At 41.3% G+C, this 20,285-nt stretch overlaps 1 protein-coding gene across 1 annotated transcript in view; it reads right to left on the bottom strand.

Annotated features, from left to right (window-relative positions):
• Positions 1-20,285, bottom strand: part of RFX4 (regulatory factor X4) — a 94,100-nt gene that overhangs the window by 26,572 nt on the left and 47,243 nt on the right. The window contains exons 9-14 of the mRNA XM_030214809.1: positions 19,552-19,715; positions 16,101-16,201; positions 12,100-12,158; positions 7,612-7,756; positions 3,121-3,215; positions 706-823 (exon numbers count right to left, since the gene is read on the bottom strand). Of these exons, the coding sequence (XP_030070669.1) occupies positions 706-823; positions 3,121-3,215; positions 7,612-7,756; positions 12,100-12,158; positions 16,101-16,201; positions 19,552-19,715 (682 nt within the window). The remainder of the gene's footprint in view (positions 1-705; positions 824-3,120; positions 3,216-7,611; positions 7,757-12,099; positions 12,159-16,100; positions 16,202-19,551; positions 19,716-20,285) is intronic.

Here is a 20,285-nt window from a genome sequence, read left to right as displayed (position 1 = left end):
GTCAGGGCCAGCAGGGAGCTGGTGTAGGCCTGCTCCCATCAATTCTTTTTTTGTGGGGTTGGTGTGTTCTCTTGTCTTCCTTGCTTTCTCTGTCTGTTAAATGTGCCAAACCACTTTACTGATCAAGGAGTTAGTGAATCCCTTGAAGGACTGTATACACTGTATTTTTATTTTTTAACTAACGATGTAATTGTGAGGAGAGAACCAGTTGTTGTAGAAAGTGTGAAAGTAAGTGAGCTCAATCAATCCAGATCAGAGGAGACAATGATTCAGAGACTACAGGAAAAATATTCAAGAGATAAGGAGTCGAGATATCCCAAGGGAGGGTTTTCATCTGAGAGTTCCATTGGAGAAGGAGTCTAAGTGTTTTTGTGTTCGCCTTATCCTGAAAAGCTTTATAATGAACAAATTGCTCTGTAGCTACTTCCTATCAAAGGGTTCATTGAAGACTGCTACACTGGTGAGCAAGAGAGAGAGAGAGAGAGAGCGAGCAGGCAGGGGAATACATGGGGCAACAGAGCAATGGCTACAGAAGGCCAACTGTAAAATGCACACAGGCCATAGGACACGCAACTGCTGCTTGGTTTCTAGTCTGTAACATGGAGAAACTTAGGTGAGTGACAGTATCACTTGATAGCAGGCTTCCATGTGACATTCCTGCTCGGTATTAACACTGAAAAAAGAATGTCATGAAATAGTCCGTACCAAAGCTGGGTGCACTGTGTAGGGTCATGTCCCGAATCACTCGGGTTCCAAAACAGGACCACATTAAGAGAAACTGCTGAGCTGCTTTCTTCAGGGAACCTTGTCTCTTAGCAGCTACCTGGAAGAGAGAGACAAAAAGGGATTTTCAAATGTGCTCTATCACACAGCAGGGCAAAGAATGGGAGGGACTAATGCCCTTTGCAAACTACAGCAGTAAACTAAGAAATATTGTAATGGGAAATTCTATCTTTTAAAACTGTCCCTTGCCTTTCTGCATTGCAGAATTTGCTAAATTCTTTGCTAGCAAACTGTTGAAAATCTCTACTTGTTTTTTCCCCATTGCCATTCATAGATAAGAGATTAGCTGTTTAAATTATAGTAAGACTGTTCTGACAACACGAGCCTACAATAACTGTACTTCCAGTGTGGGCTTCGCTTTGTATCTGACTGTTACCCTGTTCATTTTTGTTTCCTAGTCTTGGGCTCTATCTGGACCCACTACCCAATCTGACCTGGAGGTGACGTCAGTTCTTTCTTTACCTTTGAACTTGGCTCTTGGCTAGCGACATCACCCCATGGGCTGGCTATAAGGGGCAGCAACAGAAATGGTGCTTTTACCTTTTTTGGAGTTTCTTTGCATGTTTGTTTTGGTTTTCCCTGTTTTGACTTGTGGTCTCATAAATGCTTTTTGGCCATTGTTCTTTGTATCCTTGAGTTTCTCTGCTTGCCCAGCAGGTAGGAAATCTCATTTATTGCCTAAATTCCACCATCTCTTCTGCATGAATGCAAGATTGTGCTTTTGCCCTTCTCATTGAAAACTGGTGTGCTTAATGCTAGATCTTTAAAGAGGATATCGATCGGCTCTATTGTGGAACCTTATTCAGCAGCTTGACGTACCGGCTCAGGAAGTCTATTCCATATGCCTGGAATAGACTTCCTGAGCCGGCACGTCAAGCTACATCTCTGGCTGTCTTCAATCTAGGCTAAAAGTCCACCTCTTTGATGCTGCTTTTAACTCCTAACCCTTACTCACTTGTTCAGTACCCATGTTTATCATTCCCACCTTAGCAATTCCCTTATCCCTTAGTTGTCCTGTTTGTCTGTCCTAGTTAGATTGTAAGCTCTTTCGAGCAGGGACTGTCTCTTTATGTCCAGTGTACAGCGCTGCGTACATCTAGTTGTGCTTTAGAAATGATAAGTAGTAGTAGTAGATCAAGGTTTTTCTGTCTTGGGCATTACTGAAAGCTGGCTTAACCAATTGGTTCCAGATGGATATACTTTCTTCTATGAAAACACCTAGGTAGGCAAAGTGAAGTCACTCAGAAACAGAAAAATGAAGACAGATAAAGACCATATGGCTTATCCTGTCTGTCTGTCCATCCATGCCATCTACTCTCCCTATCACTGCCTTAGAAATCCTAATATACTTGTCCCAAGCTGACTGAATTCAGATACTGTTTTTGTCCCCACAACCAACTGGGAGACCATTCCATGAATTCATCACCCTTTCAATGAAGAAGTATTGCCTCAGGTTACTTCTCAGTGAATCCCTTTTCACTTCCATCCTATCCCTCTCGTTCCAGAACTTCCTTTCAATGGAAAGTGACTTGCTTTCTGTGCATTTATGCTGCATATGTATTTAAATGTGTCTATCATATCATATCTCCCCTCACCTGACTTTCTTCCAAAATGTACATATTGAGATCTTTAAGTCTGTCCCCATACACTTTACTATGAAGACCACTGACCATTTTAGTAGTTGCCCTCTGGCCCAAATCCATCCTATTTATTTCTTTTTGAAGATGTGCCTCCAGAACTGTACACAATATTCTAAAATGAGGTCTCACCAGAGTCTTAAAGAGAGGCATCATCACCTCCTTTTTTCTACTGGCCATTCCTCTCCCTAAGCACCCAAGCATCCTTCTAGCTTTTGCCATCACCTTTTCTACCTATTTGGCCACCTTACGTTCATTACATATGATCACCCAAGTGCTGCTCCTCTTTTCAGCACAAAGGTTCTTCACCCCCAAACTGTACTGTACCCTCATGGTTTTGCAGCCCAAATGCATGATCTTGCATTTTTTTTAGCATTAAATCTTTGTTGCCAAATTCCAGAACATTCTTCAAGCTTCACTAGGTCCTTCCTCATGTATTCCATGCCATTAGGGGTGTCAACCCTATTGTAGATTTTGGTATCGTCCGCAAGAGGCAAACCTTACCAGATAGCCCTTCAGCAACATCACTTACAAAAATGTTAACAAGAACAGGCCAAAGAACTCAACCTTTCCTCATTTACCACTACCCTCTGTCTCCTTCCACTCAATCAGTTCCTAACCCAGTCAGTCACTTCATACACCTTCTAGAGCAATGTAAATGTTGAATAATGGTAAATTGCTGCAATACATACTGACTAACCTTCACCACACATCTGTCCACCATGGAATCCAGCCACTCAATGTAAGATTCAATGGGCGATTGTTCCTCCAGTAGGTGATCGAATTCCTGATATACTAGAAAAGAAAGGAAAATAAGTCAGTACATCACTTTGCACCACCCATAATCATAATACGAAGGTTTGTTTCCCTGCCTTTATGTTTCTCTACCCTCCTTTAGTATTCTCCATCATGTAATATGGTAACTCCCCTTTTCCCCCTCTTCCTATTTTTTCCCATAGTCTCTTGTCTGTCCTGTATTTGTCCTTGTCTCCCTCTTTTTTCCCCATTTGTTTTTAATCATGCAAATTGCATAGATTCTTTAGACTCAGGGTTCCTTTTACAAAGTGATGCGACCAATTAGCGTGTGCTGAATGCGAAGAAACTCATGGGAATTGAATGGGTGTCTTCGCATTCAGGATGCCGCTAATCAGTACCGCAGCTTTGTAAAAATAGCCCTTAAGCAGTATATGAACATGAACGTTTGGAGAGAATGGGATAAACATCATGATGTCATCAGCAGAGACATGAAATTACCCACCATGTTCATAAGTAGAGGAGTGTGGTAGCCATGTTAGTCCACCCTTAAGGTAATCATAGAAATCAAACAAAATAAAACATGGAAAAGAAAATAAGATGATACCTGTTTTATTGGACATAACTTAATACATTTCTTGATTAGCTTTCGAAGGTTACATTCAAGCATTACTATAACAGTCTGACAGGGTGGGAGGATGGGGGTGGGTAGGAGGTATGTCCTCATGCATACCTCCTACCCACCCCCATCCTCCCACCCTGTCAGACTGTCATAACAATGCTTGAATGTTTTCACTTATATACACTGTCAGCTAGCACATTTGCTTATTTCCGATCAGACAAAGAAGGACAACCTTCGAAAGCTAATCAAGAAATGTATTAAGTTATGTCCAATAAAAAAGGTATCATCTTATTTTCTTTTCCATGTTTTATTTTGTTTGATTTCTATTGACCACCATGTTCATGAAACAAGACACACAATGGCTACAGGTAAATATTAAAGGATAATAAAAACAAAGAAAAAAAGAAGACTATAAAGGTGATAACTTCTTATTGGTTTTAACTTGTGAAAACTAGTGGAAACATATATTAAACTAGTTCAATACTTTATTTTTATTTTTTACTTTTTTAAAAATTAACCTTTAACAAAGACTAACAACACAACCACACTACTTTATACTAATACATGATATTCATATATTGTCAGTACCAAAAAAGCTCAAGCTGGTTCACAATCACATAATTCTATAAAATAGTAAGAGAAGGATGAATTTTAAAAGCATCAGAAATACATTAAAAAGATAACACATATTTGTTTAAACAATTAAGTTTTCAATTGCTTATGGAAATAAATATAATGTGACTCTAGTCTAATTTCTAGTGGAAGACAGTTCCATAATTGCAGAGCAGCCATGAAAAAAAACTTGGTATAAACAATGTAGCTTAGCACGAGATAGTGACCCGACAACATGGGATTCTCCAGTCAAAGTGGAGTCAAGTATAATTCCCAAGCGCCTAACAGTTGTCTGTAGGGGAATAGAGATACCAGCAAGCTGCAATTTCCACTGTGGACGAGCACAGACCCTACTACTACCTGTCTAAAGAACCTACATTTAATTTGAGCTTATCGACATTCATCCAGTGAGAAATCATCAGAAAACAGTATAAAGGAAAGGAAAACTTTGGCGACAAGAATTGGTGAAAGTAGGGTCATCCATCTTTATGCCATGTTTCAGTCACAGAAAGAAAATGCCACTGCTTTTCTTGAGGAACATCATCATAGATCAAGGGGCTTTTGTTCCTATATGGAGGTGTTGATGAGCAAGCCAACTTGAACATTGTATAGACATTGGGTAGTGGGAACAAAGACAGGGCTGGCGTTAGCCTTAGACAGGGAGGAAAGGAATTGCACAAATGGTTTAGTGAGACACAGGCAGAAAGACCTGTCTGAAATTCACTTCTCTGGAAGCCCCACACTATCATATTCAGCACGGAAGGATCTGGAAGCAATGAGATCCATCTCATTAGAAAGACTGACAGAAATGCCTCAGAACATCCCGATGTCTGAAGGAGCAGCCAAAGAAACTGCTGCTTGAGGGGCCACAGAAGGACAGTACTGCACAGACAAAATGATTGCTGGGAGGTACCCAGGCAATGCCTATATGTATCTTACAGAGAAGTAAGCATTTTGTTTACCTATTTTCATGCTCATAGGGGGCAATTATATACCAAGGAGGCCAACATTTAGGCTGTGTGCAAATATTCTTTTTGAATACAAGTGTGAAGTGGTGTTCATAATGAGAGCATGCCTACGCATAACAGATACACAAGAGCCTGCCATACATAGATGGGTGTATTTGGCTGCACAGTTGTGAGTCCATGTCAATGTTTAAACACTCTATACATGGCAGAAATGGGCTATTAGAAGAGTCCTATATTGAATATAATTTTATGAGTGGTCAATATTCACAGTGAGTTAAGCATTCAAGAGAAACTCCTGCCTGGTTCTATCACACTGAGCAGGATGGAAGCAGATACTGCCACTGAATATCCGCGTGGCACTTGATAATTAGTGCAGGAGTAGTCTGGGGGGAGGAGGGGGAGTCAGGCTGTTAGTTGGGCGTGTACGACCATGAATATTCTCCACACCTGGATAGCTTCTGGGCATTTCCAAAGGCCCACAAATGGCTGGGTACTGAATAACTGGATGGGAACAGTTGTATAACAGGTGCCTGATAATACATGATAGGAGCATATTGTATAATGACACTTGTGTGTACAGGTGTCATTATAAAATACTAGTGTAACCCGGTATCCAAAGTGCCTGACACATGCCCCCAGTTACACGAGCTATAGGATGAAGCAACATAAATACGGCTGAAATAGGTGTAACTTTCAGTATTCTATAAGGAATGCACAGAAGTGAGAGCCCCGCCCATGTCACCACCATACTCTGCCCATATTTATGACCCCCATGCATTTCTGCCCTATAGCAAATATATATATAACACTTTGCACACCTACGTCTGTTAATGCTACTCACTACTTTTCTGTGCATTTACTTGCAGTAGGGGATGTAACCACGACCATGTACTTACAGAATTGCCCTTTGTGTGTATACTGAACACGTGAATGCAATGTTCTACATACTCAGACCTCTTATAATATTACCCCATAACAGCACACAATCTGCTTCTGGGTCCTGGAGAAAGAATTCCCACCCACAAGGCCAAATCCACAGCTATAGAGGAGAGACCTAACTAACCTCAGTATTTACAGTGGGCCATGTTTTACTACAAGGAGAGTACGAGAGCTGTCTTCAGTCAGGACTTACACTTTAAAAAATTTGACAGTATCAGTGATAATTTTTCCAGAAAACGTGTGCACCTCAAAGAGTAGATCAAATGGAAGCACAGTTGTTCTGGGCTAATTTTCAAAGTGGAAGGACACACATCCTTTTGCTCTGAAAATCTAAAGATGTCCACAGAGAGAGAAGTACTTTTCCCTTGTGCATATGTACAAAATGCCATCTGAAAGACCAGATTACTTCTGTCACAAGTGGACAGAAAGAGCAGATAACAGACACACAGTTCATAGCAAAAAAATGAAGGATGGGAAGAATGGATTATGTGCTTTTAGTCTACAGCAAAGATGATGAAGGAAATTGTCACTTTCTTCCTCTACTACTACTACTATTTAGCATTTCTATAGCGCTACAAGGCGTACACAGCGCTGCACAAACATAGACGAAAGACAGTCCCTGCTCAAAGAGCTTACAATCTAATAGACAAAAAATAAAGTAAGCAAATCAATTAATGTGTACAGGAAGGAGGAGAGGAGGGTAGGTGGAGGCGAGTGGTTACAAGTGGTTACGAGTCAAAAGCAATGTTAAAGAGGTGGGCTTTCAGTCTAGATTTAAAGGTGGCCAAGGATGGGGCAAGACGTAGGGGCTCAGGAAGTTTATTCCAGGCGTAGGGTGCAGCGAGACAGAAGGCGCGAAGTCTGGAGTTGGCAGTAGTGGAGAAGGGAACAGATAAGAAGGATTTATCCATGGAGTGGAGTGCACAGGAAGGGGTGTAGGGAAAGACGAGTGTGGAGAGATATTGGGGAGCAGCAAAGTGAGTACATTTATAGGTTAGTAGAAGAAGTTTCAACAGGATACGAAAACGGATAGGGAGCCAGTGAAGCGACTTGAGGAGAGGGGTAGTATGAGGAAGACGAGACGGGCAGCAGAGTTTTGAACCGACTGGAGAGGGGAGAGGTGACTAAGTGGGAGGCCAGCAAGAAGTAGATTGCAGTAGTAGTACAACAACAATAAAACTGCACATTTACATTATATTTCTCTCTGTGTTTCCAGTTCTATTTTAATTATTCCAACTTCAATGAATTGGTTAAGAAACTCCGCAAAAAGTGACCCTGAGCTGTACTTTCAGCTTACGTTCTACGATGAGTTTTCGATGCTCCTCTCGAGAATCCTCCATGGTGTACAGAGTTTGCTTAGTGATACTGCTCAGATCCACATTCCGCCAGTCCTCCAGCATCTGAAAGGTGATGTCTGGGCTATGAATCACCGTACGGGATGCCTACAATAAGAACCGCTCATTAATCCTTGGAAGGGAAAGATTCCCAAATGGGGTAAAAGACGTTTGAGTATGTAGACAAACAGTTGTGCTCATCCTAAAAGAAACACAGTAGAGCCAGACTGAGTAGTACAGCAAGTGGCATCATTAATCTGATTTATTCATCACTCTGTGATTTATCAGGTGCTGCAGAGTTTGCATCTCTGACTAAACTCAAACTGCACAGCTCAAAAGCCCCCCCCCCCCCTTGATTGCAAAATTTTGTCTAGCCAATGAGTTTGCAGGACTGAAATTCAATGCTGCAAGAGGAGTGATTTTGAGACACCAATATATAACTGAGAAATCCCCAAATTTACAAGGAAAAATCTTTTTGAATATCCCACTATGTCCCACATCCATACCCAAGGACAATGAAGTTACTTAGCTGTAGGTGTTCTCTGAGGAGAACAATTCATTAGTCACACACTTAGCCAACGTCTTCCTTCTCCAAAGCTTTCTGTCGAAGTTCTGGAACACCTCTGGGCATGAAATATAACCCTCATGCGTCTGTGTCCCCCAACGTACTTCGGTTCTGTCATTAGACTAATAAGCTCAATATCTGAAGGGGTGGCTGTGGATATCAGTGACTGATGAACCACAATCCTCATTGACCTCAGAGAACATCTATTACAAACAGGTAGCTTCATTTTCTCTGAGAACAGGAGTAGCTTAATGGTTAGTGCAGCAGACTTTGATCCTGGTAACCTGGGTTTGATTCCCACTACAGCTCCTTGTGACCTTGGGCAAGTCACTTAACCCTCCATTGCCCCTGGTACAAAATAAATACCTGAATATATTTCAACCGCTTTGAATGTAGTTGCAAAAACCTCAGAAAGGCAGTATATCAAGTCCCGTTTCCCTTATGACATCACAATATCAGAAGTGAGCCAAGTATCGGGCAATCAAGCCATTGTAACATCACTGATGAGGTTGGCTCTTATTGGTGGAATGAGTGGAGGAGTAGCCTAGTGGTTAGTGCAGTGGACTTTGATCCTGGGGAACTGAGTTCAATTCCCACTGCAGCTCCTTGTGACTCTGGGCAAGTCACTTAACCCTCCATTGCTCCAGGTACAAATAAGTACCTGTATATACTATGTAAACTGCTTTGAATGTAATTGCAAAACCCACAGAAAGGAGGTATATCAAGTCCCATTAACAAGATTCCAGGCACAATCTCAAAGAGTAGTAACATTCCATGTAGAACTTCAAAGGATAGCAAGATTCTGGAATCTCAAGGAATGGAGAGTTGAGATTCAGAAATTTTGCTACTCGTGGAGGAGTGGCCTAGTGGTTAGGGTGGTGGACTCTGGTCCTGGGGAACTGAGGAACTGAGTTTGATTCCCACTTCAGGCACAGCTCCTTGTGACTCTGGGCAAGTCACTTAACCCTCCATTGCCCCAGGTACAAATAAGTACCTGTATATGTAAGCCGCATTGAGCCTGCCATGAGTGGGAAAGCGCGGGGTTCAAATGTAACTAAAATAAATAAAATTTCAGATTCTACATGGAAAGTTGCTAGTGGAGAAGTAGCCTAGTGGTTACTGCAGCAGACTTTGATCCTGGGAAACTGGGTTCAAGTCCCACTGCAGCTCCTTGTGCTCTGGGCAAGTCACTTAACCCTCCATTGCTCCAGGTACAAATAAGTACCTCTATATATGTAAACCGCTTTGAATGTAGTTGAAAAACCTAAGAAAGGCAGTTATCAAGTCCTTTCCCTTTTCCTAAACGTGGAAATGCCTAGTTCTGACATAAATTGTTTTAGGAGCTTGTTTGAATTTTTATAAAGAAGTTTCTAATCTGATTTCCAGGGGAAGTTGGCTCCAGAGGCAACAATCTTAAAGTAAAATGAACAGGCCATATCAAACTTAACTGTGAAATGGGAAGGGACAACTAAAAGATTATGGTGAGCTGAGCACAGGGGTCCAGTAGGGTTGGAAGGAATTAGGGAACTGCTGAGAAAAAAGGGAATGAGGAGATATAATCAGACCCTTAAATGGAATTCTGCATGAGATGGGGAACAAGAAGTAAAGAGGTAAATCTATCAAATTTGTTCATTCCTAAGAGCAATTTTATAGCAGTATTTTGTATTAATTGAAAATGGTGCATTTGGGAGGATTTCAGGTCTGGCAGTAAAGAACTGAAATAATCAAGTCTAGAGAGAACAAGTTAGAGAACCAGAAGTCTAAGTGCTGGCACATCCAAGAGTGGTTGAACAGAATGAATCTAACAAACAATAAAAAAAGAAAAGATTTCCTAGTAAGAGTGGAAATACGGTTATTACAGTTGAGGGTATCATCTATGGCAGAGGTGGGAACCTCGGTCCTCGAGGGCCACGACCCAGTTGGGTTTTCAGGTTTTCCCCAATAAATATGCAAGAGATCTATTTGCATGCACTGCCTCCAATGGACGTAAACAGATCTCATGCATATTCATTAGGAAAATCCTGAAAATCCGATTGAGTTGTGGCTCTCAAGGACCGAGGTTGCCCACCCCTGCCATGCAGGCGTTGAACTATGAAAGCACAGATTGTAAGGACCCCTCAGGCAGTGACAGCCAGCCTAGAAAACCTGCTGGAACTACAAACAATGGAGAAGATGAACAGTTAACTGTGGGGACAGAACAGAGACATCCAGGTCTGGATGTGTCACGTTCCATTTGCACTTTAGGTCGGGATCCTACCAGCATAGAGTCTGTTCTAAAATACATCACTGAATGGACGTTTGTGAATTAGTTATTTGGAATGGCAGCATCTATTTCATGAGAATAAATGTCTAACGTATCAGCAGGGTCAACATGACAACATAAATGTGTCTGTTTTGAATTACCAATAATATATGTGTATTTGACCCATCTGAGAAACACAGACATATATTTTGTGCAAAGCTATCACTGAGCTTCATATCCCAATATCACTTTTGATAGAAGAAAAACACAGGGGGATTAAGGGGAGGGTGACATCTTTACTCCCTCCAATGGAGTAACTTTCTAAAACCTTGATGTCCCTGTGTTCATGCATTCCTCTTCTGAAATGGGGAAAGCATGCGAACTTTTCACCCCACCCAAAACATGCCCAGACTATACCACCTTACCATATGCACATTCTAAAGTTGTAAAACCAAGATTTAGAAATGTATGAAATATACATAATTAAAATGTAAATAGCATTTCTAAAATGCTATTAATGTTTAAAAAAAACGAAGGGCTATGCATTTGGGCTGCAAAACCCTATGAGAATGACCTAGTATAGTAGTTGACATTCCTGTGAGTATGAGCGGAGACATCTTTATTCAAGGGTAAAAATATCAGCAAAATGTAGAAAAATTTCCCTGCTCCCCCCCCCCTGTATTATTTTTAATATACCCTATACAAGCCTGAAAGCTATCAGAGTCTCCTACATTTTTGCTGATGAGAAAACTCAGGAGGATACACAATTGCTTTGATAGCCATGCATTCAGATTGGTTGTTCAAAGCCTACTTCTATCTGTTCTGAATTACAGGAACACCATTTATGTAGGTTGTCAGAAAAGCCTTCTGAGGAAGATTCAAACTATCCAAAATACAGCCAAGCACTTAATTATTTCTGCTCATAAATATGATAGTTGTTCCTCCTTTGCTGCGGGAGTTCCACTGGTTACCGGTGGAGGTTCAAATTCAATTTAAGGTTTGCACAATAGTTCATAAGATCCTTTATGGATTAACTCCAGAATATTTGCTTGGTTAGGCTCAAATGGTGAACAAAGACAGAGGCTTTCGAGTCGAAACAGCTTCTTCACTATCCAAATCCTAGTAAATTTAAAAAATAAGACCATTTATTCTGCTAGTCTTATGTATGAGACTCCTCGGCTATGGAATTCCCTTCTTCTACAATTGAGAAAAATTCAAAGTTTACCTGGTTTTAAGAAAGTTTTGAAAGCTTTTCTTTTTAAGAAATTTTTATAATTAGAATTGTGTTGTTAACTCTTTTATATTAACATGCATTATTTTAATGGCTGTTAATTCACAGGGTCTGCCTATTTGCTTCTTCTTGTGATCAGCACTGAACTCAATGGGTAGAAGCAGAACAGAAGAAATAAAGTAAAATACTGTCCCTGGAGGGCTCACAATCTAAATCTGTACCAGAGGCAATTGAGGGTTAATTGACTTGCTCAAGTTCAGAAGGAACTGCAGTGGGTTTTGAACTGGGCTCCCCTGGTTCTCAGCCTGCTGCTTTAACCATTAGGCTACTCCTCGACTCCCTGTATAAGTAAGTATCTTTCCATGCCTTTAAATGTCTGATACGGTTATTATCTTTTGTAATATTCTCCATACCTGGCACAGATGGTTTAAAGATGTCTGACGTCTTAGGATCTGGGAAAATCTTCTGGATACTGGGATGCAAAGAAAAGGAGAGAGGGAAATGTCGTTTTCCATACAACATTCTGCTAAGAAACTGATGCATTGAATTTCTTCCAGTTCACAGGAGCTCCATTTACTGCCCAGCCATTATGTCGATGTACCATTTGTGAATACAGAACCACAGGCAGTACTAGAATTATACTTTCATTTGCAAATATTAAAACTGGACTTTACAGTAATGAAAACTCTCCAAAACAGACTAGATGGTTTGATTCATGCAGCTTAAGAATTCTACATGCCAATTGGCAAGATAAGGTTAAAACCAAAGTGATTACACTGCCATCAGTTAGTAAGATACTACAGCAATGGCCACTTAGATGGGCACCTACAATGAATTAAAGTACAACGCATACCAAGGCAAGGCATGAACTGGAACCCAGAAGGGGAAAGAGGCCTAGGAAGGCCAAGACAAGATGTAGTGTCAAACAGTTGAAAAAGACCTCACTGAGCTGGATATCAATGGGTTAAACGCACTTGATGAAACATAAGACCAACAAGTGTGGAAGATGCACTTTTTCTTCCTTATGAGCAGATTGGCTCAAGAAGACATAATAATAATAATGATGATAATAAAACTGAACCTTAAAGATATTTGTCAGTGTGAAAAACTCCAAGACACAAGTTCTGAAATGAACTCTATGACTATTTCCCGTTCTCAAGGTCAAGGGTCCCACTACAGCATTAAGGACATGAGACAGCAAAAATCTCCTTCCAAAAGCAGCAATTTAAAAGTGAAGAGACTGGGGGGGGGGGGGGGGGGGTGGAATCCAGCATAGTCATGAGAAGAGAGAAGAAACAGTGCTGTACGGAAACTGTAAAATCATTAACTCTCTTGCTTCAGTCCAAGTTTCCAGCTTTGTTGCATGAAGGAAATACTGCTTTACATCTGGGTGATACACTCCAGAAAGCTCCAGAGCCTCTCTCAAATAGAGAAGAAGACATATGATGAGACTGCCTGGAGGTCTCTTGTTTCTGGGACTTGGTGGAGGGTGAGATCTCCAAGCTGATGGTTTATTTTGAGCAGATTACTGTGCCCTAGTGTTGCAATCCTTGAGTTGCCATGCTGGTATAAACCTTAGATGTTTCAGCTGCTTTTAGCCACCTGGTTTACGATTCTCTAGAGCAGGAAACACACACCCTAAATTGTATCTCGGTGTCAGCACTGTAGAGAGATTACATTAATTAAATGATACCCACTATTAAGAGGGACCTGGTAAAATATGAGCATATACAAGGTATCTTTTTAATATTTTACTAGATATCTCAAGGACTGCCCTTTCTAGTACTAGATGTGGAATAGCAATATTGGGGAATTTCTGAGCTGTTAACTCTGATAAATTGCATTTGATTTTGCTGTCTTTCTGTTTGCTCATGCTTCTGGACAGTAACACACTGCTGTGCCATGTCATTATTTATGAAGAGATTCACCCAAGGTGGTGTAACAGGTACAGCTTGACATACAAGTTACAATTTTGTTATCAGCATGACAATATTAAGTTGAACACAAAAGAGATGAAATTTGCTTCTCTACTTTTTAAAAGCTCTTTATTTTAGTACAAACATAAGGATTATGCTTTTATCTGGTCATTTTACTGTTTCTACCATTATAATTATACAGCTGCATTTTAGAGGGTCTGAGGTGTATGTGCTGGCTAAGGCCAGATGTTTTAAAAAATTTTCCCAAGTCTGTAGTCAAAAAGCCAAGATGGCAGTGGTATTAGTACTGCTCTCTGACCATGGCAACTTCCTCAGTTAATAATGGTTAAAAGAAAGGGGTTTCCTTCTAAAACCCAGCAGGCCTCTGAGGAGGGTCCAATGGATACCAGTTTGTTGAGGTCAGGATCTCAGGAACTGACTTCAGGAACTGGCCTGGCTGTGTCAACACTGGGGCCAGGGAGCCTAGTGCCATTCTTCGGGTTGGAGACATCAGTGGACTCCACCTTTACAACTTGTAACAAGATGTCTTTGGATGACATCAGCCACAGATTCATGCAAATATTATGCAAAGATGCCATTGGCTCGGGGAGGGGGATAGCACTTGCTGAGGAAGTTACCCCAAAGCCTTTATTGGTGACTGGAAAGGCTGGTGGTGTGGAAGTAGGGGGGGGGGGGGGTCTCAAACTATCTCTTAGGAAGGACCAGCTCAAAAGGACACTGGTGTGTTGGAGGAACATGACATCACTAAGAGCAAGTCAGGTCAGCCTGTGTATTTATGTTGGAATCTCTTTGCTAAGCAATATCAGATATGACAGTATCTCTATGACAGTACAGGAAACAAAAGAATCTAGGATCAAAAATCTTGAGGAGGAGGTTGGGGAGATGAAAGTTTCAATTGAGATGATTCCTGCTGGAGTTTAGTGTACTTGGGAGGTATCTTCAATAATAACCAAGGATGTGACAAATTTAAGACTTAAAATTGAGGCTAATGTTCAGTTTATTAACGTTCCTAAAAGTCAAGCTATTTCATCCTGTATTGCAAGCAAACAAATCCAAAGGGTAGAAGGAATAAAAGCATCAAGGGAACATAGTAACATAGTAGATGACGGCAGAAAAAGACCTGCACGGTCCATCCAGTCTGCCCAACAAGATAAATTCATATGTGCTACTTTTTATTTGTACCTGTCCTCTTCAGGGCACAGACCGTATAAGTCAGGCCAGCACTATCCCCGTCTCCCAACCACCAGCCCCGCCTCCCACCACCAGCTCTGGCACAGACCATATAAGTCTGCCCAGCACTATCCCCGCCTCCCAACTACCAGTCCCGCCTCCCACCACCAGCTCTGGCACAGACCGTATAAGTCTGCCCAGCACTATCTCCGCCTCCCAACCATCAGCCCCGCCTCCCACCACCGGCTCTGGCACAGACCGTATAAGTCTGCCCAGCACTATCCCTGCCTCCCAACCACTAGCCCCGCCTCCCACCACCGGCTCTGCCACCTTAAACTCGGCTCAGCTCCCAAGGATACATTCCTTCTGAACAGGATTCTTTTATGTTTATCCCACGCATATTTGAATTCTGTTACTGTATTCATCTCCACCACCTCCCGCGGGAGGGCATTCCAAGTATCCACCACTCTCTCCGTGAAAAAGTACTTCCTGACATTTTTCCTGAGTCTGCCCCCCCTCAATCTCATTTCATGTCCTCTCGTTCTACCGCCTTCGCATCTCCGGAAAAGATTTGTTTGCGGATTAATACCTTTCAAATATTTGAACGTCTGTATCATATCACCCCTGTTTCTCCTTTCCTCCAGAGTATACATGTTCAGGTCCACAAGTCTCCCTTCATACGTCTTGTAACGCAAATCCCATACCATTCTCGTAGCTTTCCTTTTCACCGCTTCAATTCTTTTTACATCCTTTGAAGATACGGCTTCCAATGAACACAAGGTGATCCAAAGTTGATAAAAATCATCTTCTTTATTGATTGCACAAGTCCCGACAACCATTCTCAACATTGGCCATGTCTTGACTTGACAACCTTTATCAGGAACATACTGCTAGGATTTCCTAAAGGGAAGCTTCATATAAGTTCTGTTGTGAAACATCAAGCCTTGCAATTCAAAAGATCTGTAGTTCTGTATCTCCAAACAGTGATCACATGCTGCAGTGTCCCTTTTTTGGGAAGTCCTAGCAGTATACTCCTGATGAGGGCTATCAAGCTGAAACACAGCCAGTGTTGAGTATGCTTGTCGGAACTTGTGTGATTATAAAAAACTGATTTTTATCAACTTTGGATCACCTTGATGCTTTTATTCCTTCCACCCTTTGGAGTTGTTTGCTTGCGCTGGTTTGTGGAAGTTTTTTGTTTTCGCCTGTGGTTTTGTATTATTCTTCTGTTTGTAATCCACCATGAATTATTGTTAGTTAAGTGGAAAATAAATACTTATATTTAATCAAATTAAATTAATACTTACACTCAAACTTGATATTTCGAAGGTTTTCAGGCAAGTCGTGCAAAGCGAGTTCTAACCAGTCATCCAACTGTTTGGCAAACTTTCGAATCACCTGCGTCAGGCTGTAGAGAAAAAGCAGAGATGTCAGGATGGCAAGTGCTACCCTTCCCAAAGTACTCCACTCACCCAAAAGCAATATCCAACAACCCATCATACCCTATTGGCATGCAGCCATAATGTACTCCAACATATGGGGTAGGCACAAGGCTTGTCCTTCATAGGATAAATGATAACCAAGGGCCTCTGATGGGGCAACAATTTACTTCCACTCCTTAAAATGCCACACAAGTGCTTGAGGTTCCCAAAGACTTTTCTTTTACTTATTTACTAAAGAACTGTACATTTCACTCAGAAGAAGTTAGTCAGAACTTATTAGTGTCGTTCAATCCTTTCCTCTGTCTCATTCAGAAATTCTCCTTATGGTACTACATAAATGTAGAGAGATCCTGGGCTCTCTAAGCAGAACTGTTCTGACCACTGGTAACAGGATTGGGTGGTACTGAACCAAGTGCTTACAAATAGGGAGCGGTGTCTTACTTTTTCTTTTTGTAACATCACTCGTTTTGTTATGGCATTGTTAACGCATTCTGTATTGCACGGTCTGTCCACATTTGTCCTTGCAAGATTGTCACTTACTTTTTCTGTCACTAATTTTAGGCTGATTCCTGCACCTTTATTTTAGCTATGCGTGTTTGTAGAGCAACCATTTCTTGAGCTTTTGCAGATCATATATACAGCTCTTTTGTTCATTAATTCGGATCATGGTCTTCTCCTACTCTATAAGGCTTTTCTTTTCTTCACCCTCTTTTCCTTTGCAATGTTTTACCGCGATCTTCTCTAAGGGTTTAACCGCGGTTGCAACTTTAATAGATTTCATTCATCTTGGCATGTGATTTATTCTTCTCTCAATTCACTTTTTATTCCATCACAGTATCCACACAAAGGTTTCAACAATCCCTCTTCATTCTCACGTACTGTTTTTTTTGTTCACAGATTGACCTTTCCTCTCACATACACAGTGTTTCTTCAACTGTTTAAATCCAGGAATCTATTTTCCTTTAGAACCCTCCTCTTGACCTTTTTTCTGTCCTGTTTCCCAAGTTTTATCCTCAAACTATAGACACGTTTGAATTTATTTACAACGTCACAGTTCCCAAGTTTTTTTTTTATTTCAGTCCTGTATATATTTGCACTTTCTTATCTTGTAAATCATTAGCAACAACATATTTTTGCCTGAGTTTTTTCTATTCATGCCATATACTCCATTTCCTTTGAATCTGGTTTTATTTTGGAACCCATTTTGCACAATCAATAATATTCTTGTTACATTTGTTGCAAATTTGAATTCTTGTGTTTTTTTTCCTGTTTTCAATCCATTCATTCAGCTACATTGTATTAACATATTCAAAGTGTTTTGGTGATAACAAAGAAAATGTATTTTTGCAGTCCTTACTCAAGAAGACATACTCCTTGCATATTGTTATCTGTTTTTTTTCTCTTAGCCAGAAGTAATTTTATTTGTTCCTTTTTAACAACACATTAGATTTGCATAGCAGTACACTCTGGTTTTATGCGCCATTTCAGTGTTCTCAGTGTTTAAAAATTAAATTTACTTAATACCACGTACTTTATATTGTTTTGATACATTACATATTTTAGTTTCATGAATTTTATAGTCTTTTTGAGTCATATATTTATATTTTTAGGTTTTAATTCTGTAAGTTCATACTTTTTGATGAATATTGTTTTTAGACTCCTGAGGCTGGCGCAGTGAGCGCTGAAACACAGCTTATTCGGGCAACTAGGCACCAGTTTGGGTGTATTTTATAAAGACACATAGAGGGGCATAATGGAACAGAAACGCCTATCTCCATGGGCGTTAATCTCCGAGAACGGGTCCGTGAAGGGGCGGGGCGGATCGTATTTTTTAAAAGAAAAAGACGCCCATGTTTTATTCGTCAAGGTGTGAGCTGGGCGATTTTGCTTTTCAGCGATAATGGAAAATGAAATCGCCCAGCTCAAAAACGAATAAATCCAAGGCATTTGTTCGTGGGAGGGGCCAGGATTCATAGTGCACTGGTCCCCCTCACATGGCAGGACACCAACCGGGCACCCTAGGGGGCACTTTTACAAAAAACAAATAAAAGGTAAAAGAGCTCCCAGGTGCATAGCACCCTTCCCTTGGGTGTTGAGCCCCCCAAATCCCCCTCAAAACCCACTGCCCACAAGTCTACATCATTACTATAGCCCTAAGAGGTGAAGGGGGGCACCTACATGTGGGTACAGTGGGTTTGGGGAGGGTTGGACGACTAATAGCATTAAGCAGCACAATTGTAACAGGTAGGGGGGGGGATGGGCCTGGGTCCACCTGCCTGACGTCCACTGCACCCCCTAACAACTGCTCCAGGGACCTGCATACTGCTGCTTGGGAGGAGGGTATGACATTTGAGGGTGAAAGTAAAAAGTTGTGAAACATCATTTGTTGTGGTGGGAGGGGGTTAGTGACCACTGGGGGAGTCAGGGGAGGTCATCCCCGACTCCCTCTGGGGGTCATCTGGTAATTTAGGGCACTTTTGGGGGCCTTATTCGTAAAAAAACAGGGTCCAGGAAAAGTGTTCTAAATTCTAGCTCAAAACTGTTCCATTATCGGCGAAGGGCGCCCATCTCTGTTCGCCCGATAACCACGCCCCAGTTCCTCCTTCGACACGCCTTCGACACGCCCCCGTCCACTTTGTCCGCATCCGCGACGGAGTGCAGTTGAAAGCGACCCAAATTCGGCTTTTGATTATACCGCGTTATTCGTTTTTGTGAGATAAACGCCCATCTCCCGATTTAGGTCGGAACTTGGGCGTTATTCTCGTTCGATTATAAGCAGGATAGCTGCCTATGTTTAAAGTCTAGTGTAAGTGGCAGAAATTTCATCTGTGTTGCATGCACAGACATTTAGAATTGTTTGAAAGGCCATTTATGTAAGAAAATGACTATGAAATTACCCCCACAATGTCCATACAATGCCAGATGACTCCTCTGAACAGTCTTTTCAAAACATTGAATTGCAATATCAATTCCTGGCCTAAAATTGAAGAATAGTATGTTGAGAGAATCCTAATTAGTATGGAATGAAATAGTTCAGAAAAAGAGAAAAGGTCACCAGCAGTAAACGTGGGATTGTTAGATTTACATTTGACCCATTCGTTGAGCCAATGATCTGTGCATGATACGCCCCTCAAGCCCTCTTCAAAGTCTATGGTCACTGCTAAACCCAGCTGTACTCTATCTAAGCCTCTGGCACTGTAAGCAAAATCTCTGACTCAGTACCTGGTATTGCTCTGTCTAAATGGCTGTGACTCGGAGATACAACATATAAATATGAAATACATCCATTGTTATAGGTATTCGAGTAGGTTCTCACCTGTCTGGTAATGCCTGCAATACGGTGGGCATTAAAACTCCAGAAATAGCTTTATAAAGTATTGAGTCACAAACCCCAACGATATGAACCACAGTGGAAGAGCCCAGTACAGGCAGCATGTGAGAAGGCATTCCCTGCCAGAAATGCAGAAGAAAGCTCTGTACCTGCAAAGACAGACAGATGACTATAAAAACACTTCTACAGCTTCATCAACACAGACCGATGCCACATATCTAGATAATTCACATGTGTATGCATTCTTTCATAAATAACAAAGCCAAAAAGATTACACCCAATCAAGGAGATCATACAATGTTGTATGTTTTATACCAAGTATATTGAGGTATATAATCGCACTGAAAAAGCTCCAGATTCTAATCATTTACCTCATGGAAATTCTTTCATTCTTTGGGGCCCTGTTTACTAAGCCGCGTTGTAGGTGCACACGCTTTTTAGCACGCGCTATAAATTAGCATATGCTAACGATAGAGACACCCATTGTATTCCACCTAGACCAAAAGTAGTCTCTGTTGGGAAGGCGACACTCGGAGAAAATGACTGCAATGCCTCCACCTCTTCCACAATCTCATGGATAGTCCAGGGCAGTCATAGGTAAATATGTATACTCAGCACTGATTCGTGTGTGGGTAGTGGCACTGAACGTACACCAGTGCTAGTGCTGAAATGTCTTTTAGTGGCTGTGTCAGCCGAAAGTTGACCTATTAATAATCTGA

The sequence above is a fragment of the Microcaecilia unicolor genome, chromosome 9, assembly GCF_901765095.1.
Source record: "Microcaecilia unicolor chromosome 9, aMicUni1.1, whole genome shotgun sequence".
Lineage (NCBI taxonomy): Eukaryota > Metazoa > Chordata > Amphibia > Gymnophiona > Siphonopidae > Microcaecilia > Microcaecilia unicolor.
Note: the sequence above shows the minus strand (reverse complement) of the source record. Positions and strands in the feature narration are given on the sequence as shown.